The sequence below is a fragment of the Eleutherodactylus coqui genome, chromosome 3 (assembly GCF_035609145.1).
Source record: "Eleutherodactylus coqui strain aEleCoq1 chromosome 3, aEleCoq1.hap1, whole genome shotgun sequence".
NCBI lineage: Eukaryota > Metazoa > Chordata > Amphibia > Anura > Eleutherodactylidae > Eleutherodactylus > Eleutherodactylus coqui.
The window spans coordinates 69803883-69824732 of NC_089839.1; the positions used below are offsets into that span (position 1 = coordinate 69803883).

The window sequence follows — 20850 nt, forward strand, 5'->3', positions numbered from 1 at the left end:
CCTCTCTGTGCATATACTGAAAGGCTGTAAAGGACATAAGGAAGTGGCCATAGACTGCAGGGATGGAGCATGTCTTTAAGGCTAAGATGGGGCTGCAACCTTCAGTCTGGGGTTAAATTTGAATAAGGGGTGTTGCCTTTAATGGTGAAAAGTGAGAGGGATGGCACATTCTGCAGAGAAGAACATCGGTACATGCAACCTGAGGAGAATTTAACGCTCCTCTATGTGTATATATATTTTATTCCTCGGTTCCTCTGAAGTAACCACCATGTGCTAACATTTTGTATGCGAACACCACAAACATCTGCATCAAAGTAACTCGGGTGAAGCTGGGGGGGGTGTGTGTGTGTGTATATATATATATATATATATATATATATATATATATATATATATATATATATATATATATATATATTACTCTTTACAGCACAATTCAATCTAACTTTAGGGGTGTAGCTGCATTGGGCTAGCCAGATTTACTATGTTGTACGCAAGAAATTGGATAAGAGCTGATGCATTTCTTCTAAAGAATCGATTCTCTAAAATTGAGTAATATTACTGTATTTTCTTCATTTACGAATCCAAAAATTTTCTAACATGCCAGGCAAAAAATAAATAAATAAAAATAATCCAGCTTTAGGGGCAGATTGATGTTACTCCTCGGATGCACCCGAGGCATGATGACCTGCACGTCAGAAGAGGAAACACTGCAAGTGTATCAAGCTTTAAGGCTATATTCACACGGGTGAGCGTGATATCACGCTTGTCAACATGCATTTTACCCACGCAACAACTCCTCGCATCATTTCTTTGAAATCGCAATGCTGCAGCGCTTGCTTCACCTGCGATAGAGGATCGGCAAGTGTTTCCCATTGATTTCACACACAATGTGTTTTACTGTCCCATTCAAAACCATTGGTGATGCGTTCCGAGGACCATGCATGATGTGAAAAAAATAATACATGTAGCGGGTTTTTTTTTACTTTGCAGCATCACTGTGTGGGAAAACATCACGCATGTTTGACTCCATTAAAGTGGAGTTATACTCAGTGAGTTTTGTGCTTCTCAATGCATATTTGTGCTCGTGTGAATGTAGCCTAAGGGCGGATTTACATGAAAGGCTTTCCTGTGTGAGTTCTGTCTGATTGCGATATGGATGGAACTCAAACAAGAAAATATCCCATTGAGTTCATGTGGGTTTATTTACATGACTGATTTTTTGCTCAGACCAATGGTGCAAGATCGAAAAATCACATCATGTCCTATTTTTGGGCGATTCTGTTGTAGAATCATCTATTATTTCCCATGGGTGCGTGAAAAATAAAAATCAATCTCATTGCACCTGAGAGCGAAATGTATTTTAACTATTGGAACATTAAAATTTTTTTGGTATGTGCGACCATTGTGTGTATAGCAAGCGCAGAAAAAAAGTTGCAGTTTTACAAGTGCGATATCGGTCCAATTTTTTTGGACGGATTTCACTCCCACCCATTTAGAGCCTAAAGAGTTTCTGACGTTCTCTGATGCAGCAGAGCCATTTTGCATTCCTTTACAGCAGTGTCCCCCACTCAATTGACCGCCATTTTTCTTTGTCTTACACAACTTCCACTCCTCGTCATCTGCTGACAATGTTAGGGTGGTTTTAGACAACTTAAGAAGCCAACAGCCATCCTAATGACTATTTCTACTATGCTTTCACACCGGAGAATAGTCGTCCAGTGAATGGAGATCTCTTCCAACCGGCCGCCTCCATTCACTGCAAAAAGACAGTTCTTCATAGATGGCTGCCATGTTTACACAGGCCAACAGTCACCCGTAAACGCTCATTTGAGCTATTAATCGGGCAACTATTGGCCCGTGATAAAGTAACCTTACTTTTGTAGCCAAGCACTATTATTTTGTCATGTGGGCAATCTCAATCTTCAATGTCAATGGCTGACATCACATTTGATTAACACGGAGAAGCCCACATGACAAAATACTAATGCTGGGCTCCGTAAGTAAGGGGCGGGTGGGTGTGGGCAAATGGGATATGGGGTGTAAAACAAAAAGTCAGCGATGATGCGGCTGTAAGGGAAATCACAGGACATGACAGGTCCTCTTTACAACTGAGCACTGATCCCCACAAGGCCCCCAGGACGTTGTATAGGAATAACTACTACTAGCGATCATGGATACCATGCTTTAATTACTGGCGCAGCATGATCCCTGATACAGTAGGTCATTGACAGCTGAAGATTAGGTATCAGAGCATGCAAGTGGGGGGGGGGGGGGGGGGGGGGATCTGAGAGGTAAAGACTTAGCAACAGGGGGGCAATATATTTGCATTGTAAATGGATGACAGAAAAGTTGTTTTGCAAGTGGAATAATGGTATTGTAAAGGGTGTTAAAGCTGAGGTTTGGAGTCGGAGAGCCATGGTGCTGCCAAATGTCCCGTTCACTTCAAACCTGTGTACATTAGGCTCCCTATTATAAGCGGTGTGTATGTATGAGCACATGACTGGGACACTGTGGGTCTCCACAATAGCATATCCATACAGTGCTGAACCCAGATCCATATAAGCCAGTTGTTGTAGACGGAGGATGATAACAGATCCATACTTTAGGGGCAGCAGAAGGAAAAAGAAAACAGCCAAACAGGTGTCTAATAAATATTTAGACCATTTATTTCAGACGACATAGCACACCGCTATTGTTTTTTTAATAAAATAGACTATTTTATTGAATTCCGATCAGAAAGATCTCAAGAATCGAAGTCATTTACATCCGTTTCCTGACATCACAGCGCAACAGGAAAGAACCTTGTACAGTATACTGATGAACGCGTCCCACATGCCCCCTGGTCACCGAGTGTCATCAGCCTCTATGTGGTTTGCCGATTGTGGAACCACAAGGTCACAAAGTGTTAGAGAATTACAATAATGTACGTAATCAAATACCCTTTATAGTCATTCAGAGCTCCGTGCGAATATCCAAAAAGCTAATTATGTAACTGAATGTAAGACTTCCAATTACGTGTTTATTACAAATGGCATTTAGGCATCCAGATCAATCTTGGCGGTGTGGTCAGACGGCACGATCTCCGCTGTGACAATATTGCATGCAGACCAATGGAGGCAGCAAGCTAGATGTATAGGTTTCCTTTGCTATGGAAGTATATGACACAGTATAATCTTCCAGGCTCTGGGTGATTAAGGCTAGAGCCCTGTGACCAAAGATAGTGGTGTGGCCCTGCCATCTCCTAAACTAAGAGACGTTAATGCATTATCGCAGTGTGACTGATAAGTACCTGCAACCCATAGATCACAAAAAATAGCAAGGTTCAACTTTTTGCAATTGGCAGTTCATGGCTACTTGTGAGTCACACTGCGGTCTGTATTGACTTTCAGATTAGGAGGTGGCAGGACTACACGGTGATCTTTGGTCACACGGCACAAGTCGCAGTCTTATTTTGGCTAAATTTCATAGCCCTCGGTTGTTGTATCTGAACTTTAGGTACAAGGAAATGTATATGCTAAGAGCCCATTGTATTAGGCAACTCATCTAATGACTAATTAGCTCAATTAATACTTACTGTACCTGCTAAATGCCTGCAACACGATGGAGGTACAAACTTTGCTCTTTGACTCCTTACTGTGACCCTGCAGTTTCAGCACAAAATCTGGAAGGGTTGGGGGGTAAGTTATCTGCACTTTTTCTTCTCTGCTGTCTGTCCAATCCGCTGGTTCTCAGCCATCTAAGAAGGATGCTACAATTTTCTATCAATGCACACGGTGCAAGGTTCTCCAATTGGCCGAGACTGATCACATGAGAAGCACTAGCCAATCAGAGAGCAGGTATAATGCATTACGGTTTTCAAATGGAGTGGCGTTTTTGTATATTTCTACAATAAATGTTTAATCTCTTTTAGGCTTCTTTCACATGAGAGCATAAACAGCGCGTTTTCATGCCTGGGCGCATATACGCTACCCATGTGAAGCATTGGTTTCCTATGCAGCCGTTCACATGGGTGAATATACGGTGTGTAAATACGCCAGCAGTGCAATAGAACATATACGCGGCCAGCGTCTATACACTGAGCCAAAACATAGTTAATATACGCCCGCGGATCCTATAGTCTCCTATGGAAGCAGGGAAAGAAAAGGGAGGGGGAGGCATTTTTGCTGCGTCCAATGCTGCGAAAAGCTTACAGGTGCCTTTATATAGGCACTGGCAGGCATCCTGAGGATTTTGGCAGAGCAAGGGTTTTTCAGGGCGTGGCGTATTTTTTTCGCTAAAAATGACGCTTGCGGTCATGTGAACGAACAAGAAAAAGCTGGCTGTGATTGCAAAAAAACGCCCATTCAGGCGCTCATACAGAGCTGGCGTAAAAACGCCATCGCCGTTTATGCTCTCGTGTGAAAGAAGCCTTAGCCGCAGAAGCTGGATTCATCCTTTGTGAATATGCTGAGCATTGGGAGTAGTAGAGCGTTAAGCCTGCCGAGGTGGCTATGCTTTTTGCGGATACTGCATTGGTAACCTAACCAATACCAATGAACTGTGAGGATTAAGTAGTCTGAAAATGTTGTCAGTCATCTGTTTTTTGGCCATCCAAAAAGTGCAGGTAATATACCACCCAACACCTCCCGTCTAGGACAGAACTTGGCCCCAAAACTGGAGGGTCACTTTAAGGACCCAATACACGTTAGACTAGAGTCATCGGACGACTCTTGTATGTGTATGGGAAGCTCACAGTTTTTCCCTGATAGATGTTGTCGGAGAATAGAAGGATTGGGCATGTTGAATATCAACACTTGATCCTTAGGTCTGCCACGGAAGTGATCTGGCTGTAGCTTTCTCCATTATCCTCATAGGGGGAAAAAAAAGGGTGCTACGGTGTTAACCAGTGACGCACAATGCTGCTGCGCTCAGTAAGGGAAACAAAATAATTTTGGAGATAGGATATATTTTAATGGCTAACCAATGATGTTGCAGCAAACAGTTAGGCCGCCTGCACACGAGCGTTCCGGATTACGCCAGCAGATTTTCACGGGCGGGAGACCTGCGTATGGCACCTAAATGTGCTTGCGGATAGGTGCGGATGCGTGAAAAATCACGCGCGGATATATGCGGATGTGCTGCGGAAAAAAAATGCGCGGAAAACCTGCAGCCTCCCACCACGCCTACTTCCTCTAATGCCATAGCAACCAGTGCCTTCATCCGCAGCTGCACTGCGGATGTACTGCGTGAAACAACGCGTCCATTCTTTTGTATTGGAGTCTCCACGCACAGAATCCAACCCAAATTAGGACATGCCGCGTTTTTTTTCTAGCGCGTGAAAATCCGCGATGCAAATCCGTCCGTCTGGGGACAACTGCGGATCCCCATAGAAGTATATTGGCTGCGGTCAGGGGCGGACAATGTGCTTAAAATACCATGGCAGGAATCCCGCCCGTGTGCAAGCACCCTTAGGGTTCTTCATCAGGCTGGGATAATAACATTTGAAGAAACCTAACTATTTTCTAAAGTTTGCTGCAACATCATTTGTTATGCATTAGAGATATCTACAAGATTGCTTTCTTGCCCTTAGGCTCCTTGCACATCTGCGTCGGGGGTTCCGTTTTCCTGCTCTATTCGGGTAGAAAGAAAAGCGAATCCCCTGGCCGAACAGATGGCGGAACCAAACAGCGCCGAAGGGACCCCACTGACTGTACCGGGGTCGGTTTAGTTTTTGCTCAGCTTCCGGGCATTTTACCAGAAGAATGGTTCAGGTAGCCGGCTCAAGATTGACTTATTCTTCAGAGGTCGGTAAAAGGTAATAAACGAAGTACCTGAAAGCGCTGCAGAATAAGTTGGCGCTACTTGCAGGAATACGTTTCGCTGCAAGTAAAATAGAACGTCAAACATTGTTTATGTCAGGGCTTTTCCAGGGAAATACTTATTGATGACCTATCATCAGGTTATCCATAGTTGATCAACCGGGGGCCGTTGCTTGGGAGTGCGACTGATCAGCTGAGTGGCACAAATACAGCGACCTCCGTATAGTGGCCGGCCCTCCATCTTACTGCAGGCACAGCTCCCATTGATTTCTGCTGCTTTTGCTCCAACCTCTGTGTATTTGCGGCGCTGAGAGAATGCACCCGCTCAGCTTATTGGTCAGGATCCCGACAGGTCAGCAGTAGTATTTCTCCCTGGAAAACCCCTTTAAGAAGAGTTAATGAAAGGGGTTACATAATTCGGAGGCCCATTCCCCAGGTTGGGGAATTGGAGCAAGGGCAGAAGAACATAGAGAGGTAAAACAAAGCCCGGGCTCCTCTGCTCTTGGTGGCGCAGCGTGATCTCTCCATGTACACCACGGACTGGATTACCAATCATGAACTCCGTTGCGTTATATACTTCATTCCTGTACAAAGATCTGCTGACGACCTCAGACAAAAGCGAGTTCTCATATAAGAGGATAGGCATTCCAGGAGAAAAGCCTCCAATCTGCCCGTATGAAACACCACAAAGGAACACTTGTCATCTAAATCTGGGGCTCCTTTATAATCTCCTTAAGACTACATCCCAGAAAGAGCTACACCAACAGGCTTATAGCATCGCTTTTAGGCACAGAACTTCAATGTGATCTTAAGTGTCATTTCGGCAAAACATGGTATTTAGCAGCACCTAAACATTAGCAAGTTGGAAACTAAAAAGGTGCCATTATGTAGTATAAAGCCGCCATAGAATCGTATCTCTGATATTGTCACAGGTACTAACCTGAACAGACATTGAACCTTTAGACACAATAATCAAAGTTCGCAGTGCAGGGATAATGCGAGAGAAAAGTTTCAGATTACGGATCGGTTACATGTTGTTATCTCTATGTCCTGTCTGTAGAAACAGTGCTGTTCTATTGCGCTTAGCTACAGGTGCTTTTACTAGGTATCAGTGTTATTTATAGTACCAGTGTTATAATTCACTTATAATATAGTCAATGACATCATCACATGTAACTCACTGAAGGACCTGTGATGACGATTGGAGTTGGTCAAAATATTGAAGGACCTGTGATGACATCGGCGTCATGTGATCAGGGCGGAGCATTTAGCTCACTCACTCACGGACAAGTGATCATTAGTACTTTGACTTGGGCTGATCTTTTAGTATTTGCCCAGTTGGGCTGTACGAAGACGCCCTGATCAAATCAATGAATACGCCAACACTTGTTCTTCCACTGATCAAATCTTTCATATGGGCATGGAAATTCTTGTGTGACAGCAGCACATATAAACAGAGAGTCGTGCTGCCAGGAAGCAGATGCATGGTTAGGGCCTGGTCATTGCAGCCTTGTGTTAAGTTGCCCAATGTATGATTCATGGCAGAAATAAGAAAATGCCTTTCCCTAACTAATAAACAAAAATAGCAGCCCTGCCAGGTTAGGGACTGCAAATGTTTTAGACCCGCACACAACTACGGCTCTTTTGATCTCAGCTCCTCGGACGCTCGCAAGCGTGACTTTGGTGAATGAAGTATTGCATTCACATTTCTTATATGAGTGGAGTTCTATTTTATACGCTGCTTGGATTTGTACATAAGTGGTCATGAACCGGGTGAAGTATCACGGTTTGCCCTACAGATATTTCCTCATACACAAGTATAATGTGATGTCTGAGTATTTACGCGCTGGTAATAATCAGGTTACTCCGCAGCGCAGATCATTCATGGACTGCCAGTAATTAATGACATGCATCTCATACATTCAAATGCAACTTTGGTGAAAAACTTTGTGAGAGACTTATTACTAAACTAGGCGGGTTACAACTAGACATGAGCGAGCACGCTCGGTAAGGTCAGTTACTCCAGTGAGCCTCACTCATCTCAAGCTCCTGCCTTCTCGTCCAAGCGTGCTCGGGGGAGCACGCGGGAAAAAAACCCGCAGCATGCTCCATTTTAGTGTGGTTTCCGCGCGGATCGGCCACATTGCTATCTATAGGTGGGGATATCCGCATGCAAGAAAAAAAATACCATTTAAAGCAAATCCGCACGGAATCTGCGGGTATTGTATATTTCTAGTGGACATGAGGCCTAAGATAGATCTCATGCGTAACTAAAGATGATGAGAAATCTATAGCACGGATATCGCAGGCCTGGTTACCCACTAACACCAGTATAAGGACATAACACATCCCTTATCAGTGGGCTAGTTAAGTATTGATTCCTTTACTCATCTGTTCTGGTATTACTTGGTTTCACTTGCTGAGAACAATCACATTTTGAATGGGGTCATACACATGAGCGATATTTTTTTCCCGCATCGCAAAACAATTCGCCACACATCCTATCTTTGGGTGTGCCCTCACCTCGCATCCCCCATAATTTTCAATGGGGCAAGCGGCAACTGCGATGCAAGGTCTCTTCCCTTGAAAACAATGGAAGAAACTCCATGATCTTCCCCTGCAGCTAGCTGTCAGACACAGCGAAGTACCGCTACATCCACAACGTGATGCAAGGCGGTTTTGACATAAAAACACCCCACATCCGTTGGGAAAAATAAAAACGCACTCGACCGCGTGAAGTTAGCCTGAGGCGACTGCTCTTTATCTTGGCTCAATACCTGTAAAAAAAACCCTCTGGTGCTCCAATGTGCATCTATTTCCTACAATAGCTATTGTTTTGTACCTAAACTACAGAACAGACATGCAGGTGGGGAAAGTGTACTGGCAATGCATTGTCATCTTACTCATTGTTCTTTATGAAAAGTTCAGAAGCCCCTTTAGAGCAGGGGTCCCCAACTCCAGGCCTCAGGGGCCACCAACAGGTCATGTTTTCAGGATATCCAATGGTAAGAACACCTGTGGCAATGTCTGAGGCACTGACAATAATTACATCACCCGTGCAACACTGAGGAAATCCTGAAAACATGACCTGTTGGTGGTCCCTGAGGACTGGAGTTGGGGAACACTGCTTTAGACACAAAGACAACCAATTGATGTAAATTAACATTGTGTAATTCTTCATTTCTCCTGTTGGAGTGCTGCAGGGAAATTGAACTCTAGGTTCAACCCAGATTACAGCTACTCACTGGGGTCCCAGCCAGGGAAAACTGTGATTTTCTTATTGTCAAAGGACCTTTCTAACAAGTAGGAATTACCCAAAGTGGAGAATCCCTCTTAGCATAGCATACTGTGAGCAGTATCCAAAATCTCTAGCTATATCTACTCCATCAGATATCAATGGTGCAATATCTAGGGTGGAATTCTCCATGCTTTTAAACAAAGTAAAACAGTCAAAAAGCACTAGTATTAACGCAGATAAAACAAACTCTGGGTTAAAAATCTTCTGTGCTACAGCTATGAGACATTGAACGACTGAACTATTACAGTGTCGGAAACAGAACTTTTAGCAATCATACACAAAAACTTAAGTGTCCATACAGTTGATGACGTGCATCCAAGGAATTAGCAGACAATCCTGACGCTTTGTAGTCATGATGGAAAAAAAACAAACAAGAAAAAAACATGTGCATGAGAAAACAATATGGTATCTGCAAAACATTTTACAGGGAAGGTGGGGTGAAAGATCCATATTCCTGTCCGGTAAGCAGGATGGGTACAGGCTTGGATGGTCTTTAGCATGTTGAGACCACCATCTGAGGACCATTCTAGGACGGTCCGCTTGTTTAAAGCATAACTAAACTTCTAACAAGTCATAATGTTGTCAGATGTTTTGATTGATGGGGGTCCAGGTGCTGAAACCCCCTGTGATCCCCAACATGAGGGGGCAGAAGCACTCGGGCAAGCACTGTGCCTCTTCGGCGATGGTTGTCCAGCAGTGTAAGGGCTTAGACTTTCTATTGAGTCGGTACATCACTCCAAGCAGCAGAGGAACCAGCCAAGTGGGCCCAGTGCTGTGATGAACGCTTATCATTCTTTTTAAGGATTAGTGAGAGGTCTCGGTGCCCGGACCCCCACGGACCAAAATTTCTGACTTGTCACAGTGACATATCTTAATTTTTTTTTTTTATTTGAAAGTGTACCTGCACTGAAGATGTCCCCATATAGCGCTATATGTAGCCATCTGCAGCTGCCCGAAGGAGCTGATAATGGACAACGAAGCAGGAGTGCTCCTACGTCAAAGTGCAGGTACTCGAAGTTTAGTTACCCTTTGCTGCCTCTGGTATTTTTTGCCATGTGTGATCAGTGGGATCTGAACCGACACAAGCCGGATGAACACTTAATATATCAGAGACCCCCTTTCAGACTGCTGACCCCTAGAAAATCCACCACATTGATGGTGAATGCTTTTTTTCCACCCCAAAAACCCTTACAAGATCATGGCCAGAGATCACAGGTGAGGTTTGATTGACTGCATTGAATCAAACACAAAGCAGTACGTCATCACATGCAAACGCAGCCGGATGCTTTCATCTGGTCAACGATCTCAAAAATGCAACAGAGATAGGGAAAAAGTTGACCCTTTGGATCTGCCTAGTGAAACCAAAAGCTCCATTGACACAGTATTGTAAGAAATTATTAGATGTGTTTCCCTTTAATTATTAATCTAGTGTTATAAAGACCTCTATAAAACCTTGTTTGCAGCACATCCCCGAAGACAAGCTGCACCTTTAGACTGAACTTCGGGTATGTGGCTGTGTGCACTAGATGCAGTGCAGCCGCACATTCACTAATCTCTATGGAGAGGTGCAGCATTGCACTACAGTTCTCCCAACGCTCCCGTGTATCTACAGATCAAATACATCCCTGTGGCTCACGTTTGCATCATCATCACGTACTGTATGGTTTGTTTCCACATAAACAGACTCAAGAGCGGCTTCCTGCTCTTCCAACGTAGCCACCGGAGTAGCCGCACTCAGCATTGTGGGGTCAGGGAACGGCTGCGGCTCCACCTGCGACTTCTCCGGCTCCGCAGCCTTTCTGCCTCTTCGTTTGCCAAGGATCTTGATGTAGTTGGCAGGAACGAACCCCGTTTGTCCATCCAAGCTTCCGAGCAGCCAACCTCTTACTTTAGGTTGTTGTTCTAAAAAGAAGAAAACCCGCTAATCTTCAAGGACTACAAAAGACATCAGTAAACACAGAGAACACGGAGGCTTTAAAGGTTCTAGTCCGGTTACAAGTCATTTTTTAAAGCATTGGCTCAAATATGTTAAAAACAACGAAAGCAGAGGTACTTGCCTGTCCTCTCCCCCAGCAACCCAGCTGGCAGCCCTCCCGATCTTTGTATTGGAACGGCTACCAGCTGACCACTGCAGCCGATCAGAGACCGCAGCGTTTACGCGCCATTTTCTTGGCATCACCAACGCTTAGATATTGGAAACCATAATGCCAGGAGAATGCTACTTGACTGCTGTGGTTTCTGATTGGCGGCAGCACTGAGGTGTTAGTCTTCCACAACAAAGACCGGGGGGACCGCAGGGTTGGACCGCCTCGGGAGAGAAGACAGGTTCTTAAAGGGTTTTTCCGGGGAAAATACTATTGATGATCCTCAAGATAGGTCATTAATAGTTGATCGGCTTGGGTCCACCACTTGGGATCCCGACCGAGCAGCCGATTGTACACCCACTGACAGCGCCGCAAATACACAAATGTCAGGACAACAGTCGCTGCTTTGACCTCTGTGTAGCCGACGGCGCTTGTAACTGCAGGCATGGCTTACGTTAATTTCAACGAGAGCCACCACACTGCTCCGACCTCTGTATTTGCGATGCTGTCAGCACAGTCAGCTAATTGGTCGGTGTCCCGGGCGACGGACCACAGCTGATTAACTATTGATAACCTATAGGATAGGTCTTCAATAGTATTCTCCCTGGAAGACCCCTTTAAGGATTATTCCCTTCTTCTGCAGTCCATCATTATCATTCACCGTAGCTCTGCTGCTAGTTCCGTATCTCTGCCTCTTTTGGGGGCGGCACTATGTGGCTACATCACATGACGAGGGCTGTGTTCACGTTCCTCATGCTACTATTGTGTGTCAACAACATAGCAAGCACAACAGCACTTCGCAGCGTCTTGTGACTTGAGCTAATAATTGCTACAATGTTGAGAACAGGTCAAAATTGACTCACCCTTGGCTGATTAACAAGCAGATCTACCCAGAACATGCTGGGAGCCATATAACGAGATCACTCTCAGTATTTAGAGATTTGACTTGATCTTCTGTGGCGGACTCTTTGGCATGAAATCCCACATCCATTGCACAGCATGTTGCACGATTTTGTTTGCAAGTCTGGGAAAATCTGGCACTTCAGCTCCAGAACAACAGAGCGTTGTGTGAACCCAGCCTTAGGCAGGGCGGAATTTCCGTGCGAACTTTCCGCACAGAAGTTCCGCCTGCAATCTTAACCCCGCACTAAAACTGACATGCTGCTCGGAATTCGAAGGCACGGCATGTCAATTGTATTGCCATTTCCACTGCGGGCTCTTCTCTCTATGGGGGAGAGATGGGCGCAGCGGAATAAGCCGCTTTCAAAACCTGTGCCAAAATGTCTTGGGACTCCAGCTGCGGAAATGTCAGGGAATTTCTGTGCGGTCCCGCTGCGGACATTCCGTGTGATTTTTGCCCCGTGTGAACTGAGCCTTAGGCCTCATGTCCACGGGCGTATCGGATTTCGCATGTTGGAACCCACTGTGGAATCCGACCCTGTCCGCGGCCACTGCAGGTCTTCATACCCGTCCAGGTCTTCATATTCTTCTCTGCGTAAGTCTGTGGGGGGCATATTAGCCTTTTACTCTCCAGTTCAGTACTATGGAGCAATTCCAGCAACCTGATTGGTTGTTTGGGTTCGCCGATTCAACCTGATTGGTTGTTTGGGTTCGCCGATTCAACCTGATTGGTTGTTTGGGTTCGCCGATTCAACCTGATTGGTTGTTTGGGTTCGCCGATTCAACCTGATTGGTTGTTTGGGTTCGCCGATTCAACCTGATTGGTTGTTTGGGTTCGCCGATTCAACCTGATTGGTTGTTAGTACTGAGCTAGAGAGTAAAAGGCTAATATGCCTGTGGGCGTGCCGCCGCACATGCGCGGTGTTTTTTTTTTCTTTTAAACTCCTGCTTTCCAGCGGATCAGACAGCGTCCGTTGAATTCAATGGAAGTCGTCCGTGCGGGATCCACACTGAAAAGGTCCACAAATCAAAGCCGCACGTTTTATTTCACTTGCGGACATTCATGTAGTCCCTATGGGTGTCTTTATTTGTGGGTCCTCCGCGCGGATTCTGCAAATGAGATCTGCCTGTGGACAATGGGTCTTAGAAGTACCTTGGATTTAGTGAACTACACTAACCAGTGTCATACATGGTAGAGGAGAAATGTTCCTACCTTTGGGAGCTAGGTTAAGTAAATCTCCAGCACGGAAGGAAATCTCCTCCTCGGATGTAGCTGTGAAGTCATATTCACCTCTTCCCACCACGTGGTCATCCTCGCCACTCGCCCAGTTTACGTTTTCTAGACAAAACATGAAAAATTGAATTAAAACAGTAATACTGCATTTAGACGGAAGGATAACTATTCAGACGAGCGGAAGTGAACGATAATCGTTTGGTTTAAATGGGAGCCAACGACTGAACGAGAATCTGGCGCTTTTTCTTTTTCATTCAGTTTCAGCCGGACTAAAAATCATTGTTGGCTCGTTCACGTCTTGTTACGTTTAAACACTCCCGGCTTAGTGTATAACACAGGGATGTGGAGCACGGAACAAGACGTGAACGATTCTCAACGTTTGCCTATTTAAACAACTTGCACTCGTGCAAACGCGTTAGCGGTGACGTCACTCGCTCGTTCAAATGAGAAGCAGCTCTCCAAAAAGGGGCATAAGAGTTACTTCAGAGGGGTTGTTCATCCACGAACTTGTTCTGATTGCCAGATTTGGAGTTGGGAAGGAATTTTTCTTACCTAGAATGAGGACGATTGGCTTCTACCTCATTGGGGTTATTGCCTTTTTCTGGATCAACATTGCAGAATAATAGGCTGAATGGATCGGACACAGGTCTTTATTCAACCTTACATACTATTACTAGATTACTTGAGAATACACCTGGTATTAAAAACTTTTCAGTAACTCATTCTTAGGCCCCCTGTCCAGGGGCGTTGCGGTATCTCGCAGCGGAGATCCGCCACGGGATACCGCTGCCCGAGAGCAGGTGCCGGCAGGCGGATCTCCGCCGTCAGCCTATCTGACCGAGGAGAATCGTGGTAAATTCGCAGCATGCTGCGATTTGCCAGCTGCGAGCGGAGAATCGCAATATGGAGAGCTTTCACTGGGTTCCCTGCGGCCGGATTATCCCTGCAGGGAACGAAATTCAAACCCGCCCATGGACAAGCACCCTTACAGTTTGTGTTATTGCACAGTGCCCTTAGACGTCCCTACTGTACCTTCATGAAACTCTTATAGTTTAGTAAGTTGGTGTCCTTTTATACAAGACAAGTCTCAAAGTAGCTCCTGCCAACAATTATTGCTCACTGAATTGGGTTGGAGCGTGCTGGAGATCGCCTCCGGCTGCCCGGCTTCATTTAGAGTAAACAGGTAGTTGTTTATAGACTGCCTGTTTACATGGGCTAATTATCGTTTGGTTTCTTTACATAAAACGATGATAAGTGAACGAATTATGTTTTGTCAGTGAATGTTGGCCATGTTTACACTGAAAGATTACGGTTCAGTTTCAAAAGATCCAACAATTACCTGGATAACAATCGTTCCGCATAACTAGAGATGAGCGAGCGTACTCGCTAAGGCACATTACTCGAGCGAGTTTTGCCTTTTGCGAGTACCTGCCCGCTCGTCTCAAAAGATTCGGGTGCCGGCGGGGGGAGATCTCTCTCTCTCTCCCCCGCCGGCACCCGGATCTTTTGAGACGAGCGGGCAGGTACTTGCAAAAGGCAATACTCGCTCGAGTAATTTGTCTTAGCGAGTACGCTTGCTCCTCTCTACTCTTAACCCAACTTTTAAAGGGCTTGTCCAGGCTTTGAACATCAATCATTAGGCCATCATTACCTGGTCGATGGAGTCCAACTCTCAGCACTGCTCACTGTTTGAAAGGGCTGTCACTTGCAGTCCGGTTCATACTCCGAACACCATGCTGTTCTAGGTGTTGCCACCTTAGACTATTCACTTGAATGGAACTGTACATCAGCTTTACTAGTCACACCCCAAAAGTAAAACCCCCCCAGACATTTCCCCACACCTGGCTCACACTCACCTTCGATATTCTTATCCCCACCAGAAGATAAGAGCTTCCAAATCAGGTAGGGGCCCCCAAGAATGACAGCAAAAAATAAGAAAATGGGCCACGATTTGGCACCATCACTCTCCGAACCGATTCGAGCCACAGTGCCAGCGCTCTCCGTCCACAGATCCTCGTTTTCGGAACTCTTCCGTAGACCCAAAAGTCTCAGCAAACGGCGGTAAAGGAACCGGATGGTTCTGACTAGTGCAAACGCAGAAAACACCTTTGAAAAGTGGACCTTTAGTCTGGAAAAGTGGTTCGCCACATCCAGAACTGCCCTGAAGCTGTTATAGACAGCAGAGAAGGTGGCATCCATCATCATGCTGACCGAGGCAAAGGCGTGGACGATGCTCTCAATGGACTGAAAAGCCCCCCGGCTACTTTCTTCAGCTTGACGCACAAACCTGCTAGGTGGTACGTCATCTGTCTGGAACCGGTTATAGCCAAGTCCACTGCCGTAACCATAGCTGTATGGACTGTAGCCTCCGTAAAATGAACTACCATAAGAGCCAAAGCCTGGTGAGAAGGAGCTGTATGAAGGTCTGTAGGTGCTGAGGGTGCCGCTGCCGGGCTGTTGTGAAAGTCTAGGCGGGACAGGTGGTGGCACCCGGGTAAGCGTTGGCTGCCCAGGCCTGGTGATTGTGCTGGCTCTCAAGTCAGCTGACCTACAAATGGAAATACAAATTGAGATTTTGGTTAAAGTGTATCATCACCTAAAATTACAATGTAAAGCTTTGTACATAGCACGTCCAAGCCTTTGGGTGGTGGCATACATCACACGTAGCGTCCTACTGCTGGAATGGAAAAAGTATACTGCATAGTATATTCCATGTGTGCATACGGCCCATCTGGACCTGGAGCCTATGGATACATTTACAGGGGTTTTCCAAAACTTAAATACAAACAACCCATCCAATATCATATTGGTGGAGGTCTGACTCACGGCATTGCCACCAATCAGCTGCTTGATGGGGCTGCGGTGCTCAGCCTCTTCTTTGGCACGTCACATCATGTTCATTGGCTAGAAGGCCTTTTTACAGCTCGGTCCCATTCAAGTGGATGGGATTGAGGTATAATCTCTAGTACAGCAGCTGCACAAGTCACGGGGCTGTGCCTAGTATACAAGCGTATACCTGACCATCACAGTCCCCTCAAACAGGGGATCTGCGGAGGTGGCGGAGCCCCACCAATCCGATACTAATGACCTACAAACAGATCAAGTCTTGGAAAACTCCCTTAAAGGGGTTGTCCAAGTTATAGTAGAATGGTGAAATTACTCGCCAGCGTTTCCCACCTTTTTCAGCCTTGGAGCACCACTGGGATTTTTTTTTTTACTGTAGGGGAACCCTTACCCAAAAAAGGGGTGTGATCAGGCGGCATGGCTGGGGGGTGTTGTTTATCACAACATATGATTTTATCCCCGATATTCCAGGCACCCGTCGGCCTCTAGTGAGCACAGCGCCACTTCTGCACCATCTACTCTGTGCTCACTAGGGGCCGCGGGTGAAGGAGGTGCCAAGAGCGAGAAGACTTTCCAGGTGAAGGGGAGCACCGTATATTCATTCATTTTGCCAGTCTCTTGGGGGGCATGGATCGGTGTGGGTCCCGGCAGTCAGACCCCCAACTGATCAGCTAGTTATCCCCGCTACTACATACACACAATAACGTAACGTCACCGGAGTATCCCTTTAAATAATGGGGCAGCTGGGAGTAAGTGGGCACAGCTGACCCTTGTGGCACACAGTAGGTGGCGGGGCTGCTGTGTGCGCTGGCTTGCCCTCGTCTTCAGGTATAAGACGTTTCATATCTAGAAGGGTATTCCATGTTTATTTTACCCCAAAAACCTTGTAGAGAGAGAGACGTCTACAAAGTAACATCGTGCGTCCGCAGCGGACGGGCCGGGAGAGAGAACAGTCACACTATCTAAATACAGATGACAGAACCGCCAAACCGGTCTTACAGAAGGATCGGAGAAGAACATGAAGAGATACAAAATAACAAGACTGCGACCAGATGGTGAGAAATCCCTGTCTGCCCCTATGACAACCCTGCAGGGCACAAAGCCCCCAGCTGTGACTGCGCTGTGACACAGAGGCCCCCGTCATTGTAGCAGTGCAACGCTAAGGGTTCGGTCGTGTTAATACGAATACGCTAAGGCCCCCGGTCATGGCAGCGCCAAAGCATGAATACGCAGAGGGCACCCAGCTATGTTAATACTCATCCCCAGAGGTCTGGCAGGGGACAGCACTACCGCACAGGCCCCTTGGACTCTGCCCCTCAGGCCTGCACACTATGCTGGTGGCACTGCTGGCATTAGGTATGCCCGGGCACCTCCTTTACATGGCAGCAGCCCCCAGCAACAGTAATGGCCAAGGAGCCCCCCCCCCCGGGCACAGCCCGTCCTGGTGGGCACCGACCTTTGGATGGTGTAATGCAGCCGCCCCGCGGGGCTCCCCACCCTCTCCCTCAGCCCCTGCACTCACTGGAAGGAGGTGGTGGGGATTCCGCCCAGGACCCTCCGGGTCTCCCATGGTTTAAGAGGAGGCTGAGCCGCCATCCCGCTCCGCCGCTGCAGACCATGCACAGGCCTGACCAATCCACCGACACTCTGCTGCAGAGCGGCGCACAGACCTGACTAATCTACCCAACAGTCTGCGCAGCCAAGCCACTCACAGACCTAACTAATCTACCGGCGACGCCGTACCGCGTAGCCAGCCAAAGGCCTTATCAATGGAGTGCCGATCACCACTATAGATCATAGATTCTAAACAGATTGACCCAAACTGGAAATACGTTTTATGAGCACAACAGCCCGGCAATTAAAATAAACAGGATGGATATAGCACAGAGCGGCTCCCCCTGCTGGATGATTTACAGAACACCGCTCCTTTCTGGGGTTTATCTACTGTAAATCAGGATTATTCTGCCTGGATTTCTTTTCATCAAAGCTTGATTAAAATGATTATGCAGCAAAAAAACAAGGAATAGAAAATTATAAGAGCACATTTACGCCTGCGCTGTATTTCCATTGTTTGGCTCCCTCCTTGGAACGCAAGGAGATGCGTGGAACACTGCGTAATTCTGCTGGAAAAATAACACATCTGGAAGCAGTTAAATCAATTGTTGTGTTTGTTTGCTGCTTGCAAATGGACATGCCTTGTGCGCAGAAAAAGTACAGTAAAATACGCCAATATGCGCCAAAAAGTCTCGTTCATTGGGCAAAAACATTGCACTAAGACGCCTGCAAGCCCCTAGGCCACTCTTGCACAGGCGTTTTCTTACAGCGTACTGAGCTTCCATTGATTTCAATGGGGTTTCTCAGACGAGTGTTTTAACCTTCCCCAGTCATCTTTACCCTCAGCAAGCTGAGTGATCATTTTACTGACCTCAGCTGGACGGCTGACTCAACCTTGAGCCAGCTACCTGAACCAATTAGGGATTGAACCCACAACCTTCATGTCATGAGTGAGAGCTTAGAACTCTGCGCCACACAAGGCTCATATATGCAGTAGTTACCTACCAAAAGTGATCCAAGGAAGGACAACCGGTGAAACGGCGATCAAGCCATAGCTACCCAAGGATCACTGATGTGCATGGGGAGTGACAGCTAGTCTGTGTGGTCCAATGCCTACGAAGAGCTTCTGTGCACAAGGCTTAGATGTCACATGCACTTAGTAAGTGCTGTCATCAGCACTCAGTATGGGTGCTTCAGGTACACTGCCGCATATGCAGCAAGTGGCGCTATCTGCCATCTTTGTATCATAGTCAGCAATCTGTGCTACAGTAGCTCTTCTGTGGAATCAAACCGACTAGCCCTCACTCCGTACACACATCAATGAGCCTTTGATGCCCATGAACCTTTCATCGGACCACCGGCTGTCCTGCTTTGGACCCATTTTGGTTAATAATAACCCCTGCATATCAGGTTGAGCCCATCCTATACAGGGCAGGTGTCGGCTGTCACCCTCGCGCAATAACCATAATCAGAGAGAACACTGATCGGTGACATTCATGCTTTATGGCCACGCGTAAGCAGCACATTTACACGCACAATTGAACAATGGGCATTGCATATTTTTGCACACACGCATGTTTTAAGACCCTTGTACACGGGATGATTATTGTTGGTAGTTGCAGCTCTCGCAGGGTTTTGGACGATGGTCGTCTCGCGTAAATGCCTGCAGAGACTGAACGATCGGTCCTCGGCCCCCTCCTTTTCTCTATCTACACAGCCCCTATTGGAAAAACCATCAGGAGATTTGGCCTCCAATACCACCTATATGCTGATGACACCCAGCTATACACCTCTTCCTGTGACATCTCTGCACCTTTCCTCCAAAACATCACTAACTGTCTGTCCGCTGTCTCTAACACCATGTCCTCTCTCTACCTAAAACTAAACCTCTCTAAAACTGACCTGCTGGTATTTCCACCCTCCACTAACCGACCTCATCCTGACATCTCCATCTCAGTGTGTGGCGCCACCATAACTCCTAGACAACATGCCCGCTGCCTTGGGGTCATATTTGACTCTGATCTATCATTTACCCCCTACAACCAATCTCTGGCCCGAACATGTCAGCTGCACCTCAAGAACATCACAAGAATCCGCTCTTTTCTCATGGTGGACACGCTAAAAACGCTCACTGTTGCCCTCATCCACTCCCGGCTCGATTATTGCAACTCGTTGCTGATCAGCCTCCCCTGCACCAGACTCTACCCTCTCCAATCCATCCTGAATGCAGCAGCCAGGCTCATCTTCCTGTCCAGCCGCTACTCGGACGCCTCTGCCCTGTGCCCGTCACTGCACTGGCTGCCCGTTAAATACAGAATTCAATTTAAACTCGCTACTTTCATCCACAAAGCCCTCCACAGCGCAGCGCCCCCCTATATTGCCTCCCTCATCTCAATCCATCACCCACTCCGGGCTCTCTGCTCTGCTAACGAAATCAGACTGCCACTTTAATTTGAACTTCTAATTCCCGCCTCCAAGACTTCTCCAGAGCAGCACCGGTCCTCTGGAACGCACTACCAAAGGCTACCCGAGCAATCCAGGACTCGCAGAACTTCAGGCGTGCTCTAAATACGCACATCTTCAGGGAGGCATACCACATTCCCTAAACAAACCCCTCTGTACTCCGCCTGATAACATGCTCCCTGACCTACTGACTGCAATCCTTGCCAGCCACCATAATAAACCGCTCCTGCAGTCATACCGTTTCTGCCATCACACGGTCAAATGTCTGACCATTGTCTGTGTGTATAGCATCCCTCACTCTCCACCTCGCCATACGGTGAACATCTCCAGCCCTTTACCTTCTGTATCACCCCATTACTTGTAGTATGCAAGCTCGTTGGAGCAGGACCCTCACCCCTATTGTTTCCATCAACTGATTACTATGTAACCGTGGTTCTGTAATTTTTGTATATTTTGTCTTTCTGTATCCCCCTATCTATGTAAGCGGTCCGGAATATGTTGGCGCTATACAAATAAAGATTATTATTATCCAGTTTCAGCATGCTTGAAAACTGAACGACCGGCGCTTATAGTGAATGGAGGCTGGCAGGAGGAGAGCGCTCTCAGGCCGCCCCGACTCCCTGCTGGTCGCGCTGCGAGCGATACTCGCTGCTGTGTAACAGCATGGGATCT

General features: G+C 46.7%; 1 protein-coding gene across 1 annotated transcript; it reads right to left on the reverse strand.

The window, feature by feature from the left end:
- Window positions 1-2646: 2646 nt before the first annotated feature.
- PEX13 (peroxisomal biogenesis factor 13) lies at window positions 2647-17831 on the reverse strand. Its single transcript, XM_066595730.1, has 4 exons — window positions 17684-17831; window positions 15174-15865; window positions 13297-13422; window positions 2647-11001 (listed from the first exon to the last, which is right to left on the reverse strand). Exons 1-4 carry the CDS (start codon window positions 17755-17757, stop codon window positions 10706-10708), a joined length of 1188 nt encoding a protein of 395 aa, XP_066451827.1. The 5' UTR covers window positions 17758-17831; the 3' UTR covers window positions 2647-10705.
- Between the last annotated feature and the right edge of the window lie 3019 nt (window positions 17832-20850).